At 39.7% G+C, this 27,547-nt stretch overlaps 2 protein-coding genes across 24 annotated transcripts in view; one reads left to right on the top strand and one right to left on the bottom strand.

Moving 5' to 3' along the window:
• IGF2BP3 (insulin like growth factor 2 mRNA binding protein 3) overlaps positions 1-14,945 on the top strand; it is a 138,584-nt gene extending 123,639 nt beyond the window's left edge. For both annotated transcript variants that reach the window (XM_008535720.2, XM_070615939.1), the window contains exons 11-15: positions 5,494-5,610; positions 8,748-8,822; positions 11,437-11,568; positions 12,267-12,380; positions 12,667-14,945. In XM_008535720.2, the coding sequence (XP_008533942.1) occupies positions 5,494-5,610; positions 8,748-8,822; positions 11,437-11,568; positions 12,267-12,380; positions 12,667-12,765 (537 nt within the window). In that variant the 3' untranslated portion in view covers positions 12,766-14,945. The remainder of the gene's footprint in view (positions 1-5,493; positions 5,611-8,747; positions 8,823-11,436; positions 11,569-12,266; positions 12,381-12,666) is intronic.
• The window catches only part of MALSU1 (mitochondrial assembly of ribosomal large subunit 1), a 72,460-nt gene extending 48,407 nt beyond the window's left edge, over positions 1-24,053 (bottom strand). For 8 of the 22 annotated variants that reach the window (XR_011539105.1, XR_011539107.1, XR_011539106.1 and 5 more), the window contains exons 1-6: positions 23,608-24,053; positions 22,187-22,365; positions 17,362-17,443; positions 15,557-15,729; positions 14,856-14,915; positions 12,258-12,324 (exon numbers count right to left, since the gene is read on the bottom strand). Coding sequence is in view for 5 of the 22 variants with exons in the window: in XM_070615942.1 (XP_070472043.1) it covers positions 14,901-14,915; positions 15,557-15,729; positions 17,362-17,443; positions 22,187-22,365; positions 23,608-23,863 (705 nt within the window). In the remaining 17 variants the exon portion in view is untranslated. Of the gene's footprint in view, positions 1-4,088; positions 5,718-6,421; positions 6,672-12,257; positions 12,325-14,292; positions 14,916-15,513; positions 15,730-17,361; positions 17,444-22,186; positions 22,366-23,607 lie in introns of those variants that run through there. The other 14 variants (XR_011539114.1, XR_011539115.1, XR_011539113.1 and 11 more) reach the window with 9 other exon arrangements.
• Positions 24,054-27,547: the final 3,494 nt, after the last annotated feature.

Below are 27,547 nucleotides of genomic sequence, written 5' to 3'. Positions count from 1 at the left end.
AAAAGCATCGATGGCCTTTCATCACTGTCAGATTTTGCTTTTGTTCCCCTTTTGAGGCTACGACATAGTTTTTGCCTCTGAGCTTTTCTCATAGCAGTGGACTTCAATATCTTCCAGACAAAGACACACGCCGAGGCTGTGCTTTCGAGGCTCCAGGACTTTTGCTTTAAGGACAAGGCCTATTAGGTTAGTCCTCTGAGGACATTCAGAAGTTGCTCTCGGGGATCAGTCCCAGGAAAAGTAGTTTTTACTAATCAAATGAAGAGTTTTTTTCTTATGGACATGGTAAATCATGCAACTGATTTACTTTTTTTCTTTTAATTTTTTAATTAGCTGCTAGGAAGCTTAGAGCGAAATTTGGGTAATAGCATTTCTGGCTTCATCTTATCTTTCCTGTTCAGGTCCCTATGCTCCTATTTCTTCACCTCCTTTGTTTTATCTTTCTAGATTATATTTTGTAAGTGATATAAAATCTTTCTGGAACATGGCCCAGAAAACAAATATAATGGCAAAATACAATGGGACAGATCTGGTTGAGTCACACTTTAGATTTAGTCTGATCATTGAAAAGGTCTTTATCACCACCAGACCAAAAAAAAAGTACATTATTCAGAAGAACATGATATGGATGTTCTCAGATAAAATATTTAGATCCTATTTCTGCTTAAAAAAAGATTGGTTAAGATTAACATAGTTTTAATAGAAGGACCAGAATGACAAAATAAATTGATACTAACATTGAGCACAGTTTATGGTCAGTGTCAGCATATATCAGTTGGTATATCCAGTTATTAAAATAAGAAAGGTCTTAAAGTGTCCCTCTGGAATAAATGGTACATGGTAATTGCATCACACACTGGCAGGCTGTGAGGTACAGTGCTTTCCGAAGAGAGGCACTGTGTTCTTATGACTTGGATATTCTGAAGAATGAAATAATTCTATTTGATGTTCTTCATTGATGAATAGCAACAGAAGTCACTTGGCCAAGTTGTGCAGGACAGGCCCCTATCACAAATCTCCACAGTCAAGAGTTTAGTGGGAAGGCAAAAATCTCTTCTGGTATGTTTGTTCTAAGAATGCACGTAGAGTTAAAAGAGAGTTCATTCACCTGACAACTTATATTAAGACCTGCAGTGTTACGACTTCCTGGGAAACGGAATACCAAAGAAATAACAAGTTGTAAAGGATATAGTACATCTACTTATACAGATGCTGAAGAAACAAAATCCAATGATCAGAAAAAAATCCAGTGGTTTTCGTCAAGAATATTTCCTGGAGTTGAACGCTTACAGGAAATATGAGGTACATGGTGGGAAGAGACTTGGAAGAGGAGAGTTTAGATGATTATCATTTGTAGAAAATTAGGTGTAGGGTCTAGAATCATACATTGCTTTGTTTTTCATAAGTATGAAAGGCATGGTTCAAATTAAAATGATTTCCCCCTTTAATACGTTTATTGACTGTAAGATAAATTTATTAGCATGAGAATTTGGAAATATCTGTCCATTTTAAATGTTCATGCTCTGACCTGGCATATCTATTAGACAAGATTTATGTTTAAAGATTTGATTGCAGTATTATACGAATTAGTGAAAAACTGGAAACCAAACTTTCTGAAGGTCTTTAGCATCTTCAGATACAGCAAAATAACTGTCAGGTAAAGACGGAATTGTGGAGTTTCTTCTTGCCAACTTGTGTGATGTGGTTATTTTATTCTTATAGTGGAAACAAACATTGAAACTCTTAAGTTACAAAGTACCTTAAACATGTGTAAATTGGGTGCCTGCAGATGAGACAACAAACCTGTTGATTTCAGTTCCTTGTTCTAGTAGAGCATCATTTTTTTGTTTGTGATTCAATTAAAGTAATCTTTTTTGGTAAATTTTTTTTATTGAGGTATAATTGACAAAACAGTTTCAGGTGTGCAACATAATGGTTTGATATTTGCATATATTGCAAAATGATCACAAGTCTAGTTAATATCTGTCACCATAAATAGTTAAATTTTTTTTCCTTGTGATGACAACTTTTAAGATCTTCTCTCTTAGCAACTTTCAAATATGCAATATAGTAGTATTAACTGTAGTCACCATGTCGTACATTATATCCCCATGACTTATTTGTTTTATAACTGGAAGTTTGTACCTTTTGACCTCCCTTACATCATTCTTAATCTTTAGTTATCTCTATTCAAAATAAAGAAAAATTTTAAAGCACTATCTCTGATGCCCTTTTTAGCATGTTGATGATCAAAGCCTTAAGCTTTTGCCAACTATACATAAGAGATTTCTTTTGACTAATAGAAAGTCATACGAAGGCAGATCCCTGCCGTGACCAAGGAAGGCAGCACCACCTTGAAAGGAGAGTTATATTGGGCATTTTTCTTGAGAGTAACTTCTGCACCTCTATATTTCAAAGCATGTCCATTCCCAGTGGAAGCAGGGTATATAGTGTTGTTGTTTTTTTTGTTTTGTTTTGTGAACACAGCTTAAGAGAGAGAGAGAACCAGGTTTGAATCCTGGCTCCAACACCAGTCAGTATATGACCTTGTGCAAGTGACATAACCTCTCTGGCTCAGTTTCTTATGTTTAAAATGGGAACATTGTTAGTTTCTATCAGTTGGGAGGTGTAAATGAGGTATTGCACAGCACCTCACACAGAGGAACTCACACATTGATGCTGATGAGCAATAGCAGAAGCCCACGAATGGATGAACCAGCCACTGCACGCATTTATCCCTCAACACAGACTTACCAGAAGGCTATCAGGCTATTTCACAGGACATGATTTAGTCAACTCTATTTGGTAGGAATTTTTCTTTAAGTCTGTAGTTTCCTTCCTCTGAAGCGAAGATTTTTTAAAAAATAGAATAGTAAACAGAAACACTAGAAATAATAAAAGGGCTAGGCTGGTTCTTTAAATAAAAGGAAAACCTGATGCCTATTTATCAATTAAAAAATGGAAATGAGAAAAGGGAAATGATATTAGATAAGATAAAAATTAAGATACAACAATGTCAATAAATCTGAAAATGTCAAAACTTGTTTAGGATTACCAAATCAATCAGAAAAACTTCACTGACCAAATATTAGCTGTGTCAAGCCCATATAATTTTAATTAATTCGTTCAAGCCAAATGCTCAGGAAAAATGACAAAAACTTAGTGAAAAGGAAGACATGGGAAACTATAAAAGGACAGGCAGACATGTTTCATGGGGGAAAATGTATTAAACAAAAAAAAATAAACAGGAGAATACTACAAATAATATGTTCTGATTTGCTTTTTTACCCTAACAATACACTGGATATCTTCGCATGTCATTGATAGGTCCCTACCTCATTCTTCAAATAGATACTCCACAGCTGATTTACCTCATCCCTGCTGTGTGTGTGTGTGTGTGTAGTTTCCAAGTTTCAACTAATTCATGTAATGCTGCAATCAAATCTTTGTACAAAAGTTTTTGTGCCCTTGTACAAATACCTCTGTTGCATAAACTTAGAACTGCTGAGTCAAAGGGCCTGTTCTCTGCCCTCCCTCTGGGCTTACCAGGGAGAAGATGGAGCTGTTAATGCCACTAGCAATTTTTGTGTGGTAAAGCAAATTTTGAGTGGCGACGTCATTTGGGTGGACCATCATTAAGTGACACAAAATTTGTTTCCACACCCAATAAAAATGAATGAGCTCAGTGCTGTTGTTTTGACTCAGATTTTCAAAAACTGATTAAAATGATCAAATTCTAAAGGCTTCCCTAGTTTCTGAGATGCTTCAAAGCAAAACTGTTGGCATGTTTTTGTTTGAGACTTTTAAAAGAATCTGGGAAGAGTTTAGATTAAAAAGTTAGAAATTAGGTTGCAGCTGTTTTATGGCTGTATGTGTACATATTACAGTACTGATGGATTAACTTGAGCTCTTGGGAACGAGATTTATAGTATCCTACATAATAGGAATATAAGAAGTTTCAAGAGAGCGTTCTATGACGTGTTTCTTAGCAAGTATAGTTCATGCGTACATTTTATTGCAAGGTATCTTCTAACATCTCTAGAATCTTAGTTTGCTAAGTGTACTTTTTTTTTTTTAACAAAGGCATATTTTGTTTTACTTCATTTATTCAGTTGTGGCTCATCTTAAGATATTTCTTGGCATACATGGGAAATCTCTGTACCTTCCTCTCAATTTTGCTGTGAACCTAAAATTGTCTTAAAAAATAATATTTTAAAAATATTTCTTGAAATAAATTTCTTAGAATTAACTTATCCTTGGAAGCATGTTTTTTTTATTGTTAGAAGGTAAACAAAGTGTTAACTTCCTGAACATGTGTACCACTTCTGCATTTTAGAACCTTTGGCTCAACAGTAACATCCTTGAACCTTGAATTGGCCTTTGTAGGAATCCAGTCACTGTGAACTCTTCCCTTGAGTGTTGTCCTTTAGCCCTGCAGGAAGCACTCTTGGAAGAGAGTCTCAGGAAGGGAACAACTAGCTTGAAGTGGGAATATGAGGAAGAATGAAGTATACAGAGAAAAACCATCTATGGAAAACCTTTTAGAGTTAGCCTTCAGAACGTTTCCCAATTTGTCCATGTGTAAAGTGCAACGGGAAGGCAGAAATGGAAGGAATAAAGAATTATATGGCAAAGAATCTTAGGGAATTTTACCACTAAAGTGAATTAGTTGTCTTCTAATCCTGTCCTATGCTTGGGCATGATACGTATTGAATGGTAGCGGTAAGGTTTTACATGATTTACTCATACATAATGAGATTCAGGAGGTTTTCCCTCTGAGAATAGTTCACTAGCTGTGTGTTTAAGAAGCAAAAACTACATGGATAAAGTGTGGAGTTGGTATCTTTGGATGCTGTCATGTTTGCTTCATTTACTTGTTAAGAATCTACCTTGGGGGGCTGGCCCCGTGGCCGAGTGGTTAAGTTCGCGCGCTCCGCTGCAGGCGGCCCCGTGTTTCGTTAGTTCGAATCCTGGGCGCGGACATGGCACTGCTCATCAGACCACGCTGAGGCAGCGTCCCACATGCCACAACTAGAAGAACCCACAACGAAGAACAACAAAGAATACACAACTATGTACCGGGGGGGCTTTGGGGAGAAAAAGGAAAAAATAAAATCTTAAAAAAAAAAAAAAAGAATCTACCTTGGATACAGTGATGGGGGATCTTGCTTAATTTTAGACATAATCTTGTCTCTCTATTCTAGTACATTTAAACTTTATAACACTTACATATCTTTTAAATCTGTAACTCGGTGACATTCTAAAGTTTAAGGAAATTGTGTAGAGAAGTGACATTTTAAATGCAGATGGTTTCAGGATGAATATGAGATCTTCTCGATCTGTCAGGTAAACTCATGTCAACTTCCTGTGGTGGTTTTTCCTGAAACTATCCTATTACTCCTACCGTATGAGGATGCCCCCGTCCCAATGCCAACAATAACAGCCTGATTTGTACCAAATAAGCATGTATGTTCTGTCTGTCTTTTCCAACAGCAATCAGAAACAGAGACTGTTCATCTGTTTATCCCAGCTTTATCTGTTGGTGCCATTATCGGCAAGCAGGGGCAGCATATCAAACAGCTTTCTCGCTTTGCAGGAGCTTCTATTAAGGTACTGTTCTGCCAGCTGTGGCTCTCCCAGTGTTTTAAATACAGATTGTTACAGAAGCATGGGTCTCCTTGCCACTTTAAAATTTGAATTGAATGTGACAGTCTATCCTGAGGTTAAAAAAAAAAAAACAAAAGGGTATGACAGAAAACCCCAAACAACAGTATCTTAAACGAGCTAAGTTAAATTCTCTCTCCAAAAACGTAGTCTGGAGGTAAGTAATCCAGCGCTGGTATTGTGGTTCTGCCCCAGCAAGTCCTTGGACCTAGATTCCTTTTAGCTCGTCTTCCCCTTCTATGGCCTTGGTTCCTCATGGTCCCAAACGATACAATTCAGTGCTCTAACAGTCAAGTCTGGTCCAGCCAGTAGAAGAGGACATAAAGAACCACTTTTCTCTGAAGGAGGTTTCCTGTTAGCTGCTTTAGGATATTTCTGTTTACCTTCCGTTGCTCAGAACTACGTTGTGAGGCTGGCTGTAGCTGGTGGGCCAGCAGGGAAATGTAGTCCATGTGTGGTCAGCTAAGTATTTTATTATTATGGAAGGTGGGGTAACAAATATCAGAGGACAACTAATGGTGTCCACTGAATAGATAACTGTGTGTTCTGAAGATTCTGTATTTTGATATGCTGAGAATCAATGTAATATCAAATATATGGGTCCTTTTGTTTTAAGGAATACACAAGTTGACAAAGGCTTGATATAGTGACAGCTTTCTTTAGGAAAACAATCAGTCTTTTGGGGGTTTTATTTTGGTTATATTTTATAAAATTTTTACAAAAATTTTTATTTAAAAGAATAGAGTTGACAAAAAAATTGCACTTAAATGTTTATAGCATCTTTATTTATAAACTATCCCAAAACGGGAAGAGGCAAATGTTTGTCAACTGGCAAATGGATAAACTGTGGTCCATCTATGCAATAAATATTACTTAGTAATAAAAAGGAATAAACTACACTGATACATACAACAACTTGGATGAATCTCATGTATTAAAAGAAGTCCGACTCAAAAGGCCACAAACTCTGTGATCCCATTTATGTGACAGTTCTGGAAAAGGTGGAACTATAGGGATGGAGGAAAAAAATCAGTGGTTTTAGGAGCTGGAGGTAGAGAGAGGGTTGAATACAAAGAGGCAACATAAGAAATTTGGGGACTGATGGAACTGTTTTTACTTTGTGGTGGTGGTTACACAATTATGATTTGTTACAAAGGGAGTGAATTATACTGCATGTAAATAAACTAAGTAAATAATAAAAAAGCAAAACACACAGAAATAGCCCTCATGCTCTCTTATAGCAAAAGATAAGAAAATACATGAAGAGGAAATGCAGCCAAAATAAATAAATGGATAAAGGGAAAGACATGGTAAAAGATTAAGTGGTGAACCAACTTTACTATCCTGCTAGTTTCCTGATTAATGAGTTAAAAATAAATCTTTGACACATGCTCACACATGCAAAAAGAACCCAGTAGATTGATTCTGGAAAAACTATAATAAACATTTCATGAACAAAAAGAATTGAGTACTCAGATGTTTGGTTCTTTTTCTTTCTGGCTTTCGTGGAGGTTTGAGGTTAAAATGTTTTTGTTTCCAAAAAGTCTGAAATATGCATAATCTGAAAGATTCACCACCACTCTTGACACTGCTAGATTTACATATATGTAAATTTCCATATATGTACTTACTTTAGTAGGCATATATCTGGTATCACCAAACCATGATTATTTGTGTTCACTTACTGGACATTTAGGTTGTTCCTAATTCATCCTGCACAGATAGTGCAGTGATGAACAAAGTTCTTTTAGCCAAACTGTTACACACAACCGTATTCTTTAACGTAAGTCTACAGAAGTAGAGTTAGTGAGTCAAAGGAGATGTGCTTTTTTTCAAGCTTTTGAGAGATGATAGCAATATATATTCCTAACCTCAGCGTACAAGTCCCCTAAGCCCCAGCTCTCTATCACCAGTAGTACTGACAAAGGTATTTTTTACAAAAGAAAACTAGTCAGAAAATGAAGAACAATATCTTCTTTCTAGGGGTTTCCTTGTGAATAACCCTAAGAGCTAGGACTAAAAGGAAGTAATTATTTGCTTATTTTATAGACTCAAAATTAGTCAGGACCCTGCATAAAGTAGGAATAGTAAGAATTTGGCTCTAGGTGACAGAAATGTTCTACTTTCTCCCTCCCTTAAAATAAAGCTAACTCCATGAAAAGTAACAACCTTCTTCTGAGTGTAAACAGGTAGGGAAAGGCCTAGTAGACTATATAAGGAATTGACAGCAATCATATTGAGTGGCAGAATTTGGGGTAGTTTTTTTTTCTTTTTTGCTTCCTATTACATAGTAATAATATATTTTTAAAATAATCAGAATTGCTGCTTGCACAATAAATACCTAGCGAACTTTTTTCTTTTAAAACAACAACTACCAGCCAGGTCCCAAAATCCTTTCTCACCACGACACTGAGGGAATAGTGGTGGTCTCTCCCTTCAATAGTCTCGGCCATACTTCCCCAGCCCAGGCTTTTTGTGTAATTTCATATACTGTACAAAAATAGAAAAGTCTGAGTTTACTTTTCTTCTGCCAAATTAATGTTTATCTCATATGTTACTCCAATGAGCATACTTTAGGGGAATTTACCAGTTGTCTTAGATTTGTGAACTTAGCAGTTTCTTGCACATACAGGAAGCCTGAGGGGTTTCTGATGCATTTGGGCCAAAGACTACACTTGAGCACCACTGCATAGGGATTAGGAACATAGGCAGTGGAGACAGACCCAGCTCTCCCCTGAGCTCTATTAGCTGTGTGATCATGGGCCAGGTAACTCAGCTTCCCAGCCTTCAGCTTCCCGGAACATTTGTAAAGTAGAGGCAATACCTCATGAGGATGTAGTGAGAATTAGCTGAGAGATTGCATGTGGGCTTTTACATTAGGGCCAAGCACAGTGTAAGTACACTGTATATGGCAGAGGCCATAAGTAGTGAACCCTCATTAATCATTGCCTCTGCATAACTTCCTTCCAGAAGGCTTTCATTCTACATTTCAGTAATTCATGTGCAGATGTCAGGCTGGTTTGTGTAACATTTCTATCAGTGGCACCTGAAAGTGTCATAACCCCTTGATGGATCTGTTACAGATCGCTCCAGCTGAAGCACCAGATGCTAAAGTGAGGATGGTGATTATCACCGGGCCACCAGAGGCTCAGTTCAAGGTATGTGCTCTAGAGTCTATGGACAGGTAACAAATGAACAGATGTGGCAAATGTTAATGCCACCTTTTCAGAAACTTCATAACCTAGCTTCTCCCTTAAATATATCTAATACTCAGGAGAAAGAATCTCTCAATGGAAATTCATAAGACTAAGAACAGAGCAAAAACATACCCAAAGTTGCATTTCAAAAATTAACCAAAAGTCTTTGATTTTGAGAGTTCTGCATTGGTTGTTGGGTTTACCTATCTCCCAAAGGAGAATGTGCTCAACCACCTCATTATCACATGTGCAGGTGAGACCTTAAGAATGAAATTTATAAACCCATCTGGTTAATATGCCTTGGAAAACTTGTTCCCAAATTTTTCCTCTTGTCCCTGAAAAGCCTTAACCTTGAAATACAATGCCCCCTTTTCGTCTCACCCTTGGATTAACTCTCTTAGCCCTTGTCTATAGTCTCTCCACAAATCACTCTAATCCTTTGAATTTTAGAGGAATAAATGGCAGGCAGGCTTGTGGCATCTGTAATGGTATGAACCACTGCTCATGTTTATTGGGGTGTGGGGCTTTTGGAGCTGGGCTGCCTCACATTGTCTACTGAGAGGTGGTACAGCAGTGATGAAGAGCAGAGACGTGGCAGCCAGGCTGCTGGTTCAAATCCTAGCTCTACTATTTTACTAGCTGTGTGACCTTGGCAAGTTACTTAGCCCCTCTCTGGCTAGTTCCTTATCTGTAAAATGGCGTTAGGAGCACCTACAAGGTTTAAAGGAGGTTATAAGGTTTAAAAAAATCCATAAAGTGCTTAAAACAGTGCCTGACACATAGGAAGCACAATATAAATGTGGTGGTGGTGGTGGTTCAGCAGACTCTGGGTAGATCCAACTAAGACTGCCAAATCCTCAAGTTCACAAATAAGACATACTTTTGAGCATATGATTTCTCCCATAAAACTTTGTACAGGTATCTTGTTTGCCATAGGTAAAAGCAGCTACTGAATTGAGATGAAGCTAATTTATCCAAAACCCATGTCTTGTTCCTACCACTTAGCAGCTGTGTAACAGGACAACTCTTTAAGCTTAAGCCTTAGTTCTCTTAGCTCTAAAATGTGGCTAGTAATAGTGCCTACCTATCCCCTCCTCCCCGCTTCTTAATCACTTTCTTTCATCTCTATTTCCTATGGGCCATTTTTCACTAAAAATCCAAAGTTTTTTTTCCACTTCATTTACAGGAAGAACAGGAAACAAAAGGAGGTGCTTTGAGATGTGGGTGCAGTTGGCTAGGCTCAAACTCAGGTGAAAAAATTTACTCCCTCACACCAGTTTTGTGGTCCAGGCAGTTCAAATCATAAGTCAGAAATGTTGAAAATTGTTTCCTATCCCGAACCTACAGGGTCAGTCACTTTTAGTTTGAAATCACAACAGATAGATACAAACATCAATTATTGCATGTTTCTTGGTGCTGAGCTCTTAGTATTTGATAAATAGAATTACTGTCTTGCAACTCCTATAATGCTTATATGCTGGGAAATTCAGTTTGTTTCCCTGTATCCTCCAATGTTGTACAGTTATCTTAAATGGAACATTTAAGCTATAATGCTTACATCTCATTTATGTAATCAGTGATAACCACAAATGAATTATTTTATTTTAGAGATCTAAGGAACAGTAAACTTCCTAACCCATGTTCTCTTCTGAATTCAAGAGCTTCTGTTTTGGAGGATGGTGTCTATCCCTAGTGTCCTTTGTTCAATTGCTACACCTGTGGCCTGAGACTCTGAGGATGAATGCAATAGAGAGTACCAAAATGGACTTTGTTTTTTCTGTAATCCCCTAGAATGAGCTTATCATTTCTGTACCAATGAAAATGTGTTTAATACTTTTGGTTTTGTGATTTGCCCTGGCAGCTTGTCGGATTAAACCAACTCTGACTTCTTTTTCCTTTGGTGTATACCACAGCCAATTGACGGTTGTACATAATAGGAGAGGTTTCTAATGTATAACTTCTAGTTGTACACAGTATGTGACAGGATGTGGTAACTATAAATATCACAAGTGTATGTTAACTTGATTTTGTAGCTTTATTATTCAAAGTAGAAATCACTTGGCTAAGATGAAGAAACGTGTTTAAATAGAAAATTCATCTCAGCAGGTTTCTCACTGGCCATTTAGACATAAACTTGGTTCTTAGGAGCCTGGCACAGCTGGCTCTGTAGTTCTTCCCTAGTTTCTTGCTCAAGAAAAATGTAATTACTTTCTTATTGCCAGCAGGAGAGGTTTCACCTTTTAGGACTGGAGAGCAAATGGCTATTTGCCCACAAACATTTATTAATTTTTAGTTAGGCTGACTACTAATTGCCTTTAACTATTTTTGTCAGGAGAATATGGTTTATTCTTCTTTCATCAGTCATTCAGTTGCCTCCTCTGTGATGTGTAGTTATTATCAGCCTTTTCAAGGGCTTCCTAATTTCTCCGTCTCTTATGTGATCGTCAACAGTCTATCAAATGCAGATGTATCACTGTAAACGGCTATTCCGGTGGATTTGGGCCATCTTTAAAGTTAATGGACCTTTTGTGTTTCCTACATGAATGACATTGATAGGATATGTTCTCATCTGTAGGCTCAGGGAAGAATTTATGGAAAAATTAAAGAAGAAAACTTCGTTAGTCCTAAAGAAGAGGTGAAACTTGAAGCTCATATCAGAGTGCCATCCTTTGCTGCTGGCAGAGTTATTGGAAAAGGAGGCAAAACGGCAAGTACTTCAGCAAAACCTGTGCACAGTGGTATGAAAGGGAAAGCGTTGAAAGGTACTTAGGAGTTCCAAGTCCCTGAATTTTGGCTAATTTATAAAAAGCAGGACCATCTGGGCCAAGGTTTGGAGAACACTGCCTTTTGTTCCTCTTGTCTGAGTGTTGGTGTCAGCCACTAGTGGTGAAGGCCACTAATGCCTTTCTTTCAGACCACTTTGTGTGAGAGGACTGTCTCGTATTTATAAGGGGCATTTAGCATTTTTCTGTTGATATAACTTCAGCTTTTAATTTTTATCGCTCAGACACTTAATGACATAGAAAATTTTTTAAAATTTCATTTACCTTTATAACTGAAAAAAGCGAATGATTTCCAGTTACTCTATAACACATGTAATTGCTAAGTTGTTTTCAAAGCTATTTACAATTTTGGAGTGACTGAGAGTGTACACTTTGGAATCAGACTTTCAGGGTTTGATTCTAGTTCTGCCATTCACTTGTACAACTTTGGGCAAGTCAATTTCTTTGGCTAAGCCTTAGTTTTAATCACCTTGGAATGGATATAATACTAATAACCTGATAGAATTATTAGTGGATTAGATGAAATTTGTAAAGCCATAGTGTTTGGCACACAGTAAGTGCTCAGGAAATGGTAATTAAAAAAAAAACAAAACTTATCGTGATTTGTATTTACCTTTTTCAGGTGAATGAGCTCCAGAATTTGTCAAGCGCAGAAGTAGTTGTCCCCCGTGACCAGACGCCTGATGAGAATGACCAAGTGGTTGTTAAAATAACTGGTCACTTCTATGCTTGCCAGGCAAGTGGGCTCTAATGTGATGAGCAAGCTCTTTCACTTCTTTCTCAAATGGAAGCAATTCTCCCATGGGTCCCTCCACCCCATATAAATATTTAAGATTGTCTGGTGCTTAACACTTTTAATCCCCCTTTTAGCAGGTGATTTCAGAGACTCTATTAGCAAACTAATTAGTATGTATCCTTAATCTTCAAGTAAATTTCTATTTGAAGTTGTTGAAATGGAAGAGTAAAATAACTTTAAGTAACTTTTGATCAGGTAGAAATTTCAAAGTTCTCTTCTTCTGCAGGTTGCCCAGAGAAAAATTCAGGAAATTCTGACTCAGGTAAAGCAGCACCAACAGCAGAAAGCTCTGCAAAGTGGACCACCTCAGTCAAGACGGAAGTAAAGGCTCAGGAAACGGCCCCCCACAGAGGCAGATGCCAAACCAAAGACAGATTGCTTAACCAACAGACGGGCGCTGAACCCCCATCCAGAACCACATGCACAAGTTTTGACCTAGCCAGTTGTTTCTGAGGACCAGGCAACTTTTGAACTCCTGTCTCTGTGAGAATGTATACTTTATGCTCTCTGAAATGTATGACACCCAGCTTTAAAAAAAATAAGGGGGGGAGGGAGGGAAGGAGAGGAGCTCTGCACTTCCCTTTTGTTGTATTCTCAATGTAACAAATATTCTAATTTTTCTTAATATTCCCCCATAATGCCAGAAATTGGCTTAATGATGCATTCACTAAATTCATCAAATAAAAATAGACTGTTCCTAAGTCCAATAGTAATATTGGATCAGAATAGAATTATTACAGGAACTTAAATGTTAAGCTATTAGCATAGAAAAACTATTCTCGGTTTTATTATCTAACACTAACATGAATAACCTAAGGGAAGTGCTGAACGGTGGTGGCAGGGGTATTAAATGTGCATTTTTTACTCAACTACCTCAGGTATTCAGAAATGCAATGAAAGCAAAAAAATTTTTTTTGAAAATTTTATATACTTTATAAAGATAAAAGTCCAACAGTTTTTTAAAAATAAATTTAATTAGCTAACAGGCAAATAACAGAAAAAATTTTACTTCTGGCTGGTAACAGTAAAGCTGGAAAATTCATTTCAGGTTTTTTGAGGCTTTTGACACAGTTATTAGTTTGCAAATCCAATAAATGTTCAATGATATGGAGCAGTGCCTATATTTGGAGAGCAGCAATACCATTTTTTCATTTATGGTAGAGGTTTTTGATGGTACTAACAGAGCAAAGTGGTTGCAGGAGGTTTGGGAACGGCTAGTTTAAATGGTTTCAGGAGACTTCAGTTTTTTGTTTATGTGATTGAATGCATAAATGCTTTGTGCTTTTGACTATCACTACCTAAAGAAAGTACATCAGTGAAGAGATGCAGCCCCTGTGGACTTTAAACTGACTGGCAAAAAGCAAGCTTCAGCTTGTCTTATAAGAGGCTTAGTTTGCCAATACACTTCAGACCAGATGGTCTATGCTTTGAGCAGACCACAAAAGAAGTGCTTTGTGAAGACCAAGGGGGCAGTCAGATGGTGTGGCAGTGTCTAAAGGCAATAAGAGGCTACATCTTCATGTGCCAGGCACTGTCATGAGCCTCACTAAGCTATTTTGAAGATTTTTAAAACAATGGTAAGAGAAATGAAAGGCCATCTTAAAATATCACATAAAATGTAGCAGGATTCTATATTCTGTGCAACCAGTTATTTGAAAATAAGTCAAAAGGCAGGCAGTACAAGAAAATAATTTTTGGAATATAATTTGAATGACTGTGATAGAACATTTGACCTTGGATACTGAACTCATCTGCCCATTCCTTAGCTTGATGACAAAGCCCGGGATGTACAGTTATGTGGGTGTGGGTGTGGGTGGTCTCCACGGCCATGCTGCTCTCAAAATTGTTTGTGTTTCTTTTGTTCATTAAGTGATCACAGTCATCATAGTACACTGATCTAAAGGGCATATATAATAACCCTTTAAAAAAAATCATTTTGCCTCATTCGTATTTCAAGATGAATTTCTACATGGACTAATTTTTCTGAAGATCACCATCTCAATTAGATATTCTGAAAATGACTTGAAATGTTTTCCTAAATGTTTTCCGAAAACCAGTTTATTTTGTAGTTGTAGCCAAAAAGTGCCCTTTTTGTCACTGAATTCATCTAACATTCATAATTTTTTTTCATACAATGAATTGCTAAAAAAAAAAAATCATGGACTGGCTTTCTGGTTGGACAGGTGAGATGCACTTAAGGCCAGAACTCTTTCTTAGTATTTGATTTTTCCAATATTTGTGTTTTGTGGTTTTTTATACAGATAGGTGCTACATTTATATCTCCTGGTTTAAACTGTCATATTTCACTTCTAGCCTTTTAGTATGGCAAATCATGTTTTCCTTTCAATTAAGCATTGGTTATGGAGTATCTGGTAATAGCTAGGAAATAATTCTGTAATTGAGTTTTGTACTCACCGCATATGGATCATTCCTCATCTGTAATGTGCCCCAAATGCAGCTTCATTTTCCAGATACCTTGATGCAGAATAAAGGTTTTCATCATTAGGTGCAGCGTGATGTGTAGTATGTTTTATTTCTGGTTTTTCAAATAAATGTGAATGTTCTGAATTTAGTCAAACTGTAAACTTGAACAGATTTTTAGTAATACTATGTCAGTCTCAAGGTAAGCACCAATATCTACTAGTAAATTATCTTCTCCATTCCGTGGTACTTACTGTGAACCTTGGTGACACTGTTGCATATGAACTAAGAACTAGAGGTTTTAAGTAATAGAGGACCAGTGGGGTGGTTATATTTTTTGCTTTATTTTATAAAAAATTTTTGGCTATTCCATTCTACAGAATAAGATTTAAACAAAATTAAACTCTGAGCAGAGAGCCTGAGTTAAGCACAGGGGTCAGTGCTAACTCCGAGGATCCCTGAATCCTGCTGGGATCTCAGGAATAAAGATTAGCTTGAATGTACTGATCCTTGGTGTGAGAATTAGCTCATTTACCTACAAATTCCACATGTCAGCATGAGTGCCCACAGATTAAGACTTGTTTTGACAACAATCTAATGAACGAGGCAGGGTTTAGAAGCTATATTTTTAAGAAGTGACTCAATCCAAATCTGAAATGACTAAAGCAGTTCATATCATTTTATTCACATTTGACCTCCACTGGAGTCAGGGATGAAGTGTCATCTTCTATTCCAAGAATGAAGTCTTCAGGTAATGTCTCAGGTGCTATCTGAGCTAACTGGTCATCGTAAGAACGTAGGGTCCATAATTTCTCTAATTCATAGGTTTCTCTGGTTTCTGGAAGCATCAAATGAATCACCATGCTGCCTATCAAGGACAGATAAGAGTTACAATGAATGATCTCACAAATCTCTGTAACAATTAGAGCAGTGGTTCTCAAAGTATGAACCCCAGATCACCTTGGAACTTGTTAGAAATGCAAATTATGGACCCCATCCTGCAAAAATACCACAGTTTTCTCAGTGCATCATACAAGAGGAACACGATGTCAATATGTAACATTACTGGTGATGTTAACTTTATCCAAGTGACTAAAGGTGGGGGTCTGTCAGGTTTCTCTTGGAAGACAGTTCTCCATAGGTATCACATTTCTAAATATCCTGTGAGCAAAGCACTGACTGCCTTTTGTTCTGGACTATCTTCAAGGATGTCTGTATGGCAAAGAGTCACAGAAAGAGATACTACCTCCCTCCAGAGCAAAGGGCAGGTTTGCTTACGGCAGTGGTTCTCAATCAGAGACTCTTTTTGGTGAGCAGATTGGCCCGCAGCTAATATCTGTTGTGAATCTTTTTTTTTTTTTTTCCTCCCCAAAGCCCCAGCCCACAGTTGTACATCCTAGTTGTAGGTCATTCTAGTTCCTCTATGTGGGATGCCACCACACTATGGCCTGATGAGAGGTGCGTAGGTCCCCACCCAGGATCCGAACCGATGAACTCAAGGCGACTGAAGCAGAGCACGCAGACTTAACCACTCAGCCATGGGGCCAGCCCCTCAATCAGAGACATTTTTGATTTTCACAATTGGGGGATGCAGAGGTGAAGGGCTCTTCATTCAAACATTCTACAATGCAAAGGATAGTCCTCCCACCCCCATCAGAATTATCTGGTCCAAAATGTTAATAGTGACAAAGCCGAGAAGCCCTGACTTACAGCCTTGGCAGAAAAAGTGTCTTCCACCAGAGCAAATGCAGGCCTACTTCCCGCCCATTATAAAAGATGTGGACATCCTAATCTCAGGCCTCTTCTCTTAGAACTGTATGCAGGTGTCACCTGGCCCTGTGTTGCTCTATAGAAACGGGCTCAGGGAACCTGGTGCACAACTGCTGCCGCTGCCTGCTGCTGTTGCCGTGAGTAACTGTCCTTCATCTCTAAGCCAGGAACAGCCTTGAGTCTTTTACCAATATCCATGAACTGGCCAGCTAACTCGTTAGCTTACAAGTAAGATAAAATCTCAGACACTTCACAGTTCTTCAGTTACTGTTTTTCCTTTTGTAATATCTTGTGGGGAAATACTTTGAAACCATACATTAATATTTAAATTTGTTAGGTCTTTTCAAAATTCCAGTCCTCTGCTCTTGTCCTTCCCTGTGCCTGGAATGCGCTTCATCTTCACTTCATCTGAGTTATTTAAGGCCAAGGTTACATGTACCCCAAGCCTTCTACCACCACCAAGAGATCTCTCCCATCTCTACACGTTATCCATTCTGTTCTCCGCCAGCTTTCTGACTTGTATGGCTAGTAATATACATACCAAGTTAGGTGAGGATTTCACATGTGAATAAGACCACCTGGGTTATAACTAAATAAAACTTGCTTTAAATTTCAAAAATTTTACATGGAAAAACTCAGCAATTTGATCCCATTCCTTCTGCAAGTGAAAGTAGTTCAAGATTAGCATTATACCAAATATTTATCTGTAAAATGTGTCAAAATAACTTACCAAAGTCCACACAGAGCCAGTCATCAGTGTCCTTCCCTTCGATCTTAACATGAGGCTCACTTTTACATTTCAGGTATTTGTACTGAAAAAAGCCAGGTTACACATTAAAGGGAGAGGAGATGGGGGGAGTCTCTGCTCTGAGGAAATAGATGTATTTCTCTTGGTCTTAATTTGGGAACTAGCTTACTCATTCCTCATAGTTATACTTAGACTCATAATTAATAACATAGGGAAACTTCCCCCCCCCAAATCCTACCCACCTCCTCCTACACTTCTCTCCTGCATCCCGCCAAACCCTTCTGACAGAGCCACCCTAGACCTTCACCAAGGCGTTTCTGAGGCCTAAGCTCACTCAACATCTGGTCTTCACCTGTATCATCCCTTCTGTCCATCCCAGCTCCCCTTTACTCTCAGGGAAGGTAGATGCTGCCTTCCTGTTTTGAAGCTAGATCTCAGTTCTATTGATTCCATCTCATCTACCTTAATGACAATGCTAATGGAATTTTATTTCATGTCTCTGTTCCCAAACAGATCCCATGAATTGTCTAAAACAACAAATACACTAATATCAGACAAAACAGACTAAGTGAAAAATCAGTACAAGAGACAAAGGACATTATATAATGATAAAAGGGTAAGACTAATTGGACCTAACAGACATTAACAGAACATTCCACTCAACAACAGCAGAATATACGTTTTTCTCAAGTGCACATGGAACATGCTCCAGGACAGATCATATGTTACGCCACAAAATAAGTCATAATAAATTCAGAAAGACAAATCATATAAAGTATATTTTCTGATCACAATGAAACTAGAAATCAACAGAAGGAAAACCAGAAGGTCACAAATATGTGGAAATTAGACAAACATGTAAAAAAAACCAATGAGTCAAAGAAGAAATCATAAAGGAAATTAGAAAATATCTTGAAACAAATGAAATTAAAACACAACCTACCAAAACTTAGGGAAGCCATGAAAGCAGTGCTAAGAGGGAAATCAAGAGCTATAGACGCTTACATGAAAAAAGAAGTTCCCAAATCAACAACCAAAATTTATACCTTAAAGAACTAGCAAATGAAGAACAAATTAAAGCTAGCAGAAGGAAGGAAACAATAAGCAGAGAAAAATAAAAGAGACAAAATTCAATGAAACCAAGATTTGGGTCTTTAAAAAGATCAATGAAATAGACAAATCTTTAGCTAGACTGAATAAGAAAAAAATAGAAGACCAAATAACTAAAATCAGAAACAAGCAAGGGGATATCAACTTAGATTAAAAGAACTTATTAGAGTACTATAAAAAACTGCATGCTAACAAATTGGATAACCTACATGAAATGGACAAAATTCAACAAGCATTCATGATAAAAACACTCCCACCTCAAGATAATAAAGACCATATATGAAAAGCCCACAGCTATAATACTCAATGGCAAAAGAATGAAAGTTTTTCCTCTTAGATCATGAACAAGACAAGAATGCCCACTTTCACCACTTCTATTCAACATAGTACTGGAAGTTCTAGCCAGAGCAATTAGAGCAAGAAAAAAATGGTCACCAAATTAGAATGGAAGAAATAAAATTATCTCTGTTCACAGACAATAGGATCTTATATGTAGAAAACCCTAAAGATTCCACACACAAAAAAACTGTTATAATAAATGAATTCAGCCAAGTTGTAAAATATAAAATCAACATGCAAAAACTAGTCGTGTTTCTATACACTAACAATGAGCAACGTGAAAAGGAAATTAAGAAAACAATTCCATTTACAATAGAATCAAAAAAATAAAATAAGAAATAAACCACAGAGGCAAAAGACTTGTACACTGAACATTATAAAACATTGCTAAAGAAATTAAAGATGACGCCGATAAATAGAAAGACACCCTGTATTCATAGTTTGGAAGACTTAATATTGTTAAGATGTCAATACTCCCATAGTGGCTGGCCAGTGGCCTAGTGGTTAAGTTCACACGCTCCGCTTCAGCAATCTGAAGTTCGTGGGTTCAGATCCCAGGCTCAGACCTACACACCACTCATAAAGCCATTCTGTGGCGGCATCCCACATACAAAATGGAGGAAGACTGGCACAGATGTTAGCTTAGGACCAATCTTCCTCAGCAAAAAAAAAAAGACTACAAAAACCTGCAAAAAACCAAAAACCACCCTACCGAAAGCTAGCTACAGATTCAATGCAATTGCTATCAAAATCCCAATGACTTTTTTTTGCAGAAATAGAAAAATCCATCCTAAATTTTATATGTAATCTAAAGAGACTCCAAATAGCCAAAAACAATCTTGAAAAGGAAGACTACAGTTGCAGCTCTCAAACTGTAGTAAAATTTCAAAGCTTACTAAAAAAGCTACAATAATCAAAATAGTGATCAAAAGAGACATACAGATCAATAATAAATAAAGTAAAGAGCCCACAGAGTCAAATGATTTTCAACAAAGGTGCAAAGTCCATTCACTGGGGAAAGGGCAGTCTTTTCAACAAATAGTGCTAGGAAAACTAGATACCTACATGCAAGAGAATGAAGATGGACCTTTACCTTACACATCTATAAAAACTCAAAATGCATCAAAGAAAGACCTAAATGTAAGACTAAAACTATAAAACTCTTAGGAGAAAACAGTGAAAAAGCTTCATGACACTGGATTTGGCAATGATTTCTTGGATATGACACCAAAGGCACAGGCAACAACAACAAAACAGATATACTGGACTTTATCAAAATTAAAATCTTTTGTGCATCAAAGGACACTCAACAGAGTAAAAAGGCAACCTACAGAATGAGAGAAAATATTTGCAAATAACATACTTGCTTTGGGGTTAATACTCAAAATATATAGAGAACTCCTACAACTTCACAACAAAAAACAATCTGATTAAAACATGGGCAAAGAACTTGAAAAGTCATTTCTCCAAAGATATACAAATGGCCAATAAGCACGTGAAAAGATGTTCAACATCACTAACATTAGGAAAATGCAAATCAAAAACCACAAGATATCACTTCACTCCCATTAGGATTACTATTATCAACAAACCAGAAAATAAGTGTTGGCAAAGACATGGAGAAACTGGAACCCTTGTGCACTGCTGGTGGGAATGTAAAGAGGTGCAGCCATTATGGAAAAGAATTACCATGATCTGGCAATTTCGCTTCTGAAATTAAAAGTAGGGACATATACAGATATTTCTACATTCATGTTTATAGCAGCATTATTCACAATAATCAGAAGGTGAAAGGAACCCAAATGTCCATCAAAGGATGAATATATAAAATGTGGAACATACATACAATAAAATGAATATTCAGCCTTAAAAAGAAAGACATTCTGACACATGCTACAACATGGATGAACCCTGAAAACATGCTAAGTGAAATAAGTCACTCACAAAAGGACAAATATGATAGGGTTCCACTCATATGAGGTACTTAAAGCAGTCAAATTCATAGAGACAAAAAGCAGAATGGTGGTTGCCAGGGGCTCGGGGAGGAGCCAGAATGGGAAGTTATTGTTTAATGTGTACAGAGTTTCAGTTTGGCAAGATGAAAAACATTCTGGAGATGGATGGTTGTAATGCTTGCACAACAACATGAATGTAACTAATGCCACTTAACTGTACCCTTAAAAATGGTTAAAATGTTAAGTTTTACATTCCGTTTATTTTACCACAAACAACAAATCTGTCTTGACCTTGTATTTTTCTCCTTGCTCATCTAAAATTTTTGTAAAAGTAATTACTCTTCCCTCGCCCTTCCTCTTCCACATAAACTTCTCTGAAAAACCCATCATTCTTTTTATATCTCCAAGTGCAATGGTCACTCCTAAGTCTTCATCTTACTCTGCCCCACTCACTATTCCATCTGACAGAGCCCCCGGGACCCTGTCTTACAACTCCTCTCCATGCCCTCTTGGTTCTCTTTCTGTCTCTCCAACCACTCTCCTTTTTGGAATCTTCCTTTGCTCTGCCGTGTTGCACCAGGGTTCTGTTTTCAGCCCCCTGCTTAATTTACCACCCTTCTCTAGGCAATCCCAGCTATTCTTTTGGTCTTATCTGTCCCCTCTATCGTCAATTTTCAACAAGGTGAGAGGTATGTTCCCCTGGCACAGTAGTATCAGAATCAGCTAAAGGCTTCCAAGTACATTTTCTTCCTTCTGATTCATATTCAGTCCTGTTGGAAAATGAACTGCCTTCTCTTTAACTAGACTGGTGAATTCGGAAGGCAAGGACTAAATCTTTTCCATTGTTATCTTCCCAATACCCAGCACAGTGCTTGGGAACACTGGACACGCTCAAACATTTGACCTAGGCCAGCACCGCCCCATAGAACTTTTTGCAGTTAGGGAAATGTTTTACAGTTGTGCTGTCCAATATGGTAGCCACTAGCCACGTGTAGCCACTGAACACCTAAAATGTGCATAGTACAACTGAAGAAATGAATTCTGAATTTTAATTTAATTAAACAGCCACATGTGGCTAATGGCTACCACACTGGACAGTGCTGCTCTAGAAATCCCTCTGGGTTATACTGTCTTCTAGCCTCCTTCAGGTTATTTTTTAAATATTTTTTCCTTGTGGTCACAAGAGACAAGAATTAGAAATATCCTGACTCACTGGTGCTAGATACTTGTCCGCATAACTTTCACTATCAAAGAACATAAAACACTCACACAAATTCTGAAAATTGGGGCTTCTTTTATAATCTCATACGATGGGTTTACTTTTTAAGTGTTGATCCTCAGCCTGATGCGCTGATACTATTCCATTCTGTTAACAGTTCCAAAGAGAAAAGAAAGCATCCTACCATTTTCACAATGTAGTAGGCCATGGCATGTAAGTGTCGGGTGGAAGTTCCACTACCAATCACAAAGTAATCTGTATATTTCATTTCTGGAGGAACCTTGATCACACAAATGTCTCTTGCATTTTCTTGCCTCAGAAGTGAAACCAGCATATCGATGTCAAACTTGGGACCAGTATGATCTGAAATGCACAAAGATTTGCTTGTGTCAGGTGGCCAAGCAGAAGACAGACACTGTATGCACCCAGAAATGTGGGCAGCTGACAGTGAAACTGCTCCTCCATGAGAGTGTTAAGATCTAAAATGCTGTGAAAGATGGCAGGGCCCTCAGGCCTTCTGGAAGCTGAACCTGGGCACTGGTTTCATATAGCACTGCTCAACTTTTATGGGAAGGGTGTTCAGGTTACATAAAGCCACCACACAACCCTTCCTATTACCACATGCAAGAACCACACATCAGCAACAAACGACTTTCTGTTCACTAGTACTTAAGAAAATGAGCAAACACCTCAAACACAGAACTGCCATACAAAGAAAGAAAAACAGTAGCACGAGTTGGGGAGGTGGTGATATCCAGGAGTATATTAAATTGAATCCCAGCCATAAAGAGTTACAGAATTAGAACTGTGAGCTGGAAGGGCTCTTAGGTAGTATGTGGTCCACAACCTTTCACGGGAGAGATAAAGAAAGAGGCCTAGCAGAGTAAGTGTGCCCCCAAATCAACCAACAGAGCTAAAATTTTAACAGCGATTCTCATTTTGAACCCTCAAGTTTTTCTTAAAAGCCATTTGCCTCATGTAACAACTGTTATCTGTGAAAACAATTTTTTTCTGTAGAGATTTAGATATTCTGTTCACCTTGGATTATTATTAGAGCCTGTAAATTTACAGATCTCTTAAGTGCTAAAGCTGACTCCCAAGGCCCTAGTGGCTAAGTCCACTAAGACCTCGCTCTCTCATATCTACCCTTTCACAGATGCGATATTTACCATCTCTCAAGTTTCTAAAAACTTACACTAATTAGAGGACCTAAAATGGCATCTCCTATTAGCGCTTCCTACGCGTCCCCGTAGCCCCCAGCCCCCGGCTCTTCCTCAGAATCCTCACGACCCGACACTCTCGACAAGTCCATTTCTCGGGACCCTAAGAAGAGTGTGAAGGGGGATGAGGACAGTGAGGTTGTGATGCCAAGGGGTCGGTGTGACCGTCCGGACGCCTGGAGTTTTGAAGTCAGCTCATCTCTGGGCCTCAGCTTCTTCACTGTGAAATGGCAAAGTTGGCGCCAACTACCTCGGAAGTCCCTTCCAGCTCCGGGGCTGTAGTTTTGTGACTCCAAGAGCAATGCTGAGAGGGGACCTCAGAGCCTCCTCAGCTGGGACCCGGCCGCCCCGAGGGGGCCGCCGCCGCCCTCCCTCACGCCCGTACCTGCTGTGCCTGACTCGGGGCGACGCTCGCCGGCTGCCCGCTCCCGGAGCTCCTCCAGGCCGGGCCCCCCGTGCAGGCCGCGAGCACGGTCGGAGATCAGGCAGACCCGGCCGGGCGCCGGGCCCGCCAGCAGTCGCCCCACGGCCAGCGGCCGAAGTCGAGGCCCCGCGCTTGCCGCGGGCCCTGCTCCCGGAGGAAGGGCCCTACGCCACAGCAGCGGCCCGAGCCGCCGCGCCAAACAGCGGCCCGGCCCCATCGCCGTCGCCGCGCGTCGACTCACGGGGCGGGGCTTAACGGAGCCAGAGCAGGTTCTGCGGCTTTCGATTGGCCAGGTCAATGCAGCGCCGCCCGGGAAAATGACATCAGGGTGTGGGCGGGGCCAGGGCCTGAAGGCGGGGCCCTGAGCCGAATCTGAAGCCTGGCTGGGGCGAGTGTGACCCGGAAGGGCTCTCTCGGGATTAGGTTTTGTGGGAGTCATAGGACTAGTATCTGACTGCCCCCCTTGCTTCGTCCTACGTCATAGTGACGCACTGCACTTTGTCTTTTTTTCTTGGATCTGTCTCCCTACTCTGGATGTACTTTGCCTGAAGGCGGAAATTCTTGTTTTGTTTTGTTTTTAACTGTTCTCGCCACAGCGCCTAAAAGAGTTGGTATTGAATGTACAGAAATTGTGGCTGTTGATTAGACTGGAATTAGGACTGAAATTTTCTGCCCGTCGCCCATTATCAAAAAAATGATCAAGATTCCTTGCAAATTTGAAATCCCATAAGGACAATCTATGACTCTGGGCTAGGGTGATGTGGGAGGCTGAGATGTTAAGGACCATTAGGAAAACGTTCTTAATAGGTCAGGCCCTTCATGAACACTCGCCGTGTGGAGTTACTGATGCCAATGGGCTGCGATGTGGGGACCACCTCTGAGAGGAAGGAATGCTTAGGTGCAGTTGTAGTGTTAAACCGTGAGATTTGAGAGCTGAAGGAGACCCAGGTAGGAAAAGCGACTTTCGGGTGACCAAGCTGGAATCAGAGGCCGTTTCTGAACTCCAGGCCTGGTAACTTCTAAAGGAAGAGGCCAGTAGAAGGGGGCAAATATCCCAAATGCCTGGAACAGTGCCAAGCGCATAGTAGGTACTTCAAAGGCTTAGTAGGTAATTTCTTTTAACTCCAAGCGCTAATTTTGGGGAAAGTAAAAACTACAGAAACTAATATAAGCACCTGTGTGTACCACCCCAGATGTTTACAAGTGCTTCAAGTTATTTTTGAAGTAAGAAGAGTAAAGAATTACAGATAAAGTTGTCTCATCCTCTTCACTTCCGTTTCCCCATAGGCATGGATGTAGTGTTTCTCCCAGCTTTTGCCATCAGCTCCACGTTCCCACCTTTTCTCTGGACCTCCCAAACCTGTTTTACCACCTGTTTTTGCCATCTCATTTAATGGATCATCATCCCTTCAAATCTCCTAAACTCTGGACTGGGTTCACTCCAGGGTCTGCCTGCAGCAACTAATCCATTCTCAAATCCTGCTTATGCTACCTGCAAAATATCTTTTGAATTCAGCTTCTTATCTTCATTCCCACTGTTCCTTCTGTAGTCCCAGCCCTCACGAGCTCTTGCCTAATTTCTGAGACAGCCTTGTACCTCACTCTCCTGTCTGCAATTCACCTCTCCTGTTTCCATTCTCCATGCTTCTATGCTGCCAGCTAGAATTATTTTAGCCTCATCTGCTTTTTGCTGTTTTCCGAATACACCATAACCTTTCAATGCCAAGCTTTGCACATGCTATTCCATTTTTTTAGAGTGCCATTCTTCCACCTTTTCACCTGTCAAACTCAGACTCACTCTGTGAGACCTACCTTAAACATTAAGATAGCTCCCCCTACTTTTTCAGAAGGTCCTTCAGAAACCCCTCATCCCTTTGTTCATAAGCGTCTTTAACATTTACCGTGTTTGACTGGATAGATAACCCATTGGAAAAGACTTGGATTTAATTCCAGCTCTTCTATTTACTAGCAGTGTGCTACTGAAGTTACTTAATCTCTCTGAGCCTTAGTTTCCTCATCTGTAAAATGGGAATGATGATGCCTTCTTCATAGAGTTGTCTTGAAAAATGGAATAAAATACAAAATATAAATGAAACACCACAGTTCTTGGCACATAGTAATCACACGGAAATTGGTATATTATCTCTTTATAAGTTGGCCTCATGGGGAAGAAATGCCTTGAACTCAGCAGTTCTGATAAAGCCTACCCAAAAAAGACCACTAGGAACACACAGGCAGTCCAAGTTAGACTTGTTAACTTGCTGCATCAAGGGAGACTGCACACCGTGGAGGACAGAGGAGCATCTCCCCAAGAGGGGCTAGGAGGGGCTTTGAATAGGGCTTGTGTTTGTGCCGAATGAGTCTGAAGAAAGCCCACAGGAGGTAAGGACAGCTCTGGATTGGGTGCTGGCCTGAAGCAGGGGTAGTTTAGCAATTGTGTATCTCATTAAACTTTGTCAGCTCTGGGGACAAAACATTTCACAGGCTGGGATACATGTGGAAGTAAAAAACCCATTGCCCTCTCAGAGTGTTGATACCTTCACCATGGTATTCCCCTGGCCTGGAACGTCACCCCACAGCACCTCCAAGTTGCATCGCTTTAGGGGTTGCCATTCCTCCAGAGTCCAATGTGAAAGGGATCCCCTGAAATTGGGCAATGTGGGGCTCTGTAGCCCACTGTCCTTTCTTCTGCCTTAAGACCCAGGTCTCTTCAAATATTACCTCCTCGCAGAGGCTTCTCCCACTCTCTCCCCAGAAGAATTGCTGCTGTGCCACACAGCATTTTGGACTCTTTCAAATACAAATATGTCGTATTGATGACATTTATACTCTAGTCATTATCTCTCCTGTCTGGGAGCTCCTTGCAGGCAGGCACTATGTTTTATTCACCTTTCCTCTCCCTTCCCTAGCCCAGCACCTGGCACTGGAATGTTTGTTGGCTTGAACCTTGGTGAGGGTCCTTGGGGGTGGAGTGAATCTCAAGTCTCCTCAGAATGACCGAGAACATGCAAATTGTATGCAAACTGCACCTATATACATCAGTGTGAGGAGAAGTACACTACTCATTGCGAAGATGAGTACAAGCAGGGCTGTAGGCCTTCAGGTCCCTACCAATTCCTGTAGGCTGCGCAAGGAACAAGGGCCTGTCTGGCTGCATGCCAGCGCCCACTAATCCCAGGGAACAACTCGGGTGCTCGGAGGCCCAGCTTCAGAGCAAGTAACGGCTCTGAAATCTGAGGAAACAAAGCTGCCCAAGGCAAGTGGTGGGAATCTGAGCCTGCACTTGGGCCCAATAAAGAGGCTTACTGGAAAAATGGTGGAGGAAGGGCTTCCCATAGAGGAGTCTCCTAGTGAACGGCCACTGGTGGTGCTGTGGGATGCCCTCAAACCATGGGTTCGGTGTTCCTCTTGGTACAGGCCTCAGCGCCCACTCCAGGTTGGACTCCCTGTCCTTACAGCATGAAGGGCATGCCAGACGAACCAACACAAAACATCTGAGCAGGCGTGCAATGCGGAGCCCCTGCTTCATGGAGAGCTTGGGGTGAAGAGACAGTGCCTTAGCCCTAGGTTTATAAAATAATGAGTCCCTGTTGCTCAGTCTTCTCTTTAAAAGGATTAGCTCCCCTTCCAATTAGGAGATGTACAAAGAGGAGGACAAAAAAATTTTTAAATAGAAATATGCAAACTTGCAGTATCTATAAATAACTAGATTTATAAGAGAGGTAGTGTTAATCCTAGCCTTTCCCTCTGCAAAGAGTCCTGAGGACAGAAACTGCACAAACTGAGTGGAAATCCAGGAGAGAGGATGAAACTTAAACGAGGCAGGAATGTTCACCAACAGCGACAGCTGCTCAGCAGTGGAATGAGCTGCCCTGTGAGGTCAGGAAGGGTAGCTGAGGCT

The sequence above is a fragment of the Equus przewalskii genome, chromosome 4 (genome assembly GCF_037783145.1).
Source record: "Equus przewalskii isolate Varuska chromosome 4, EquPr2, whole genome shotgun sequence".
NCBI lineage: Eukaryota > Metazoa > Chordata > Mammalia > Perissodactyla > Equidae > Equus > Equus przewalskii.
The sequence above is the reverse complement of the archived record's forward strand: the minus strand, read 5'-3'. Positions and strand labels throughout refer to the sequence as shown.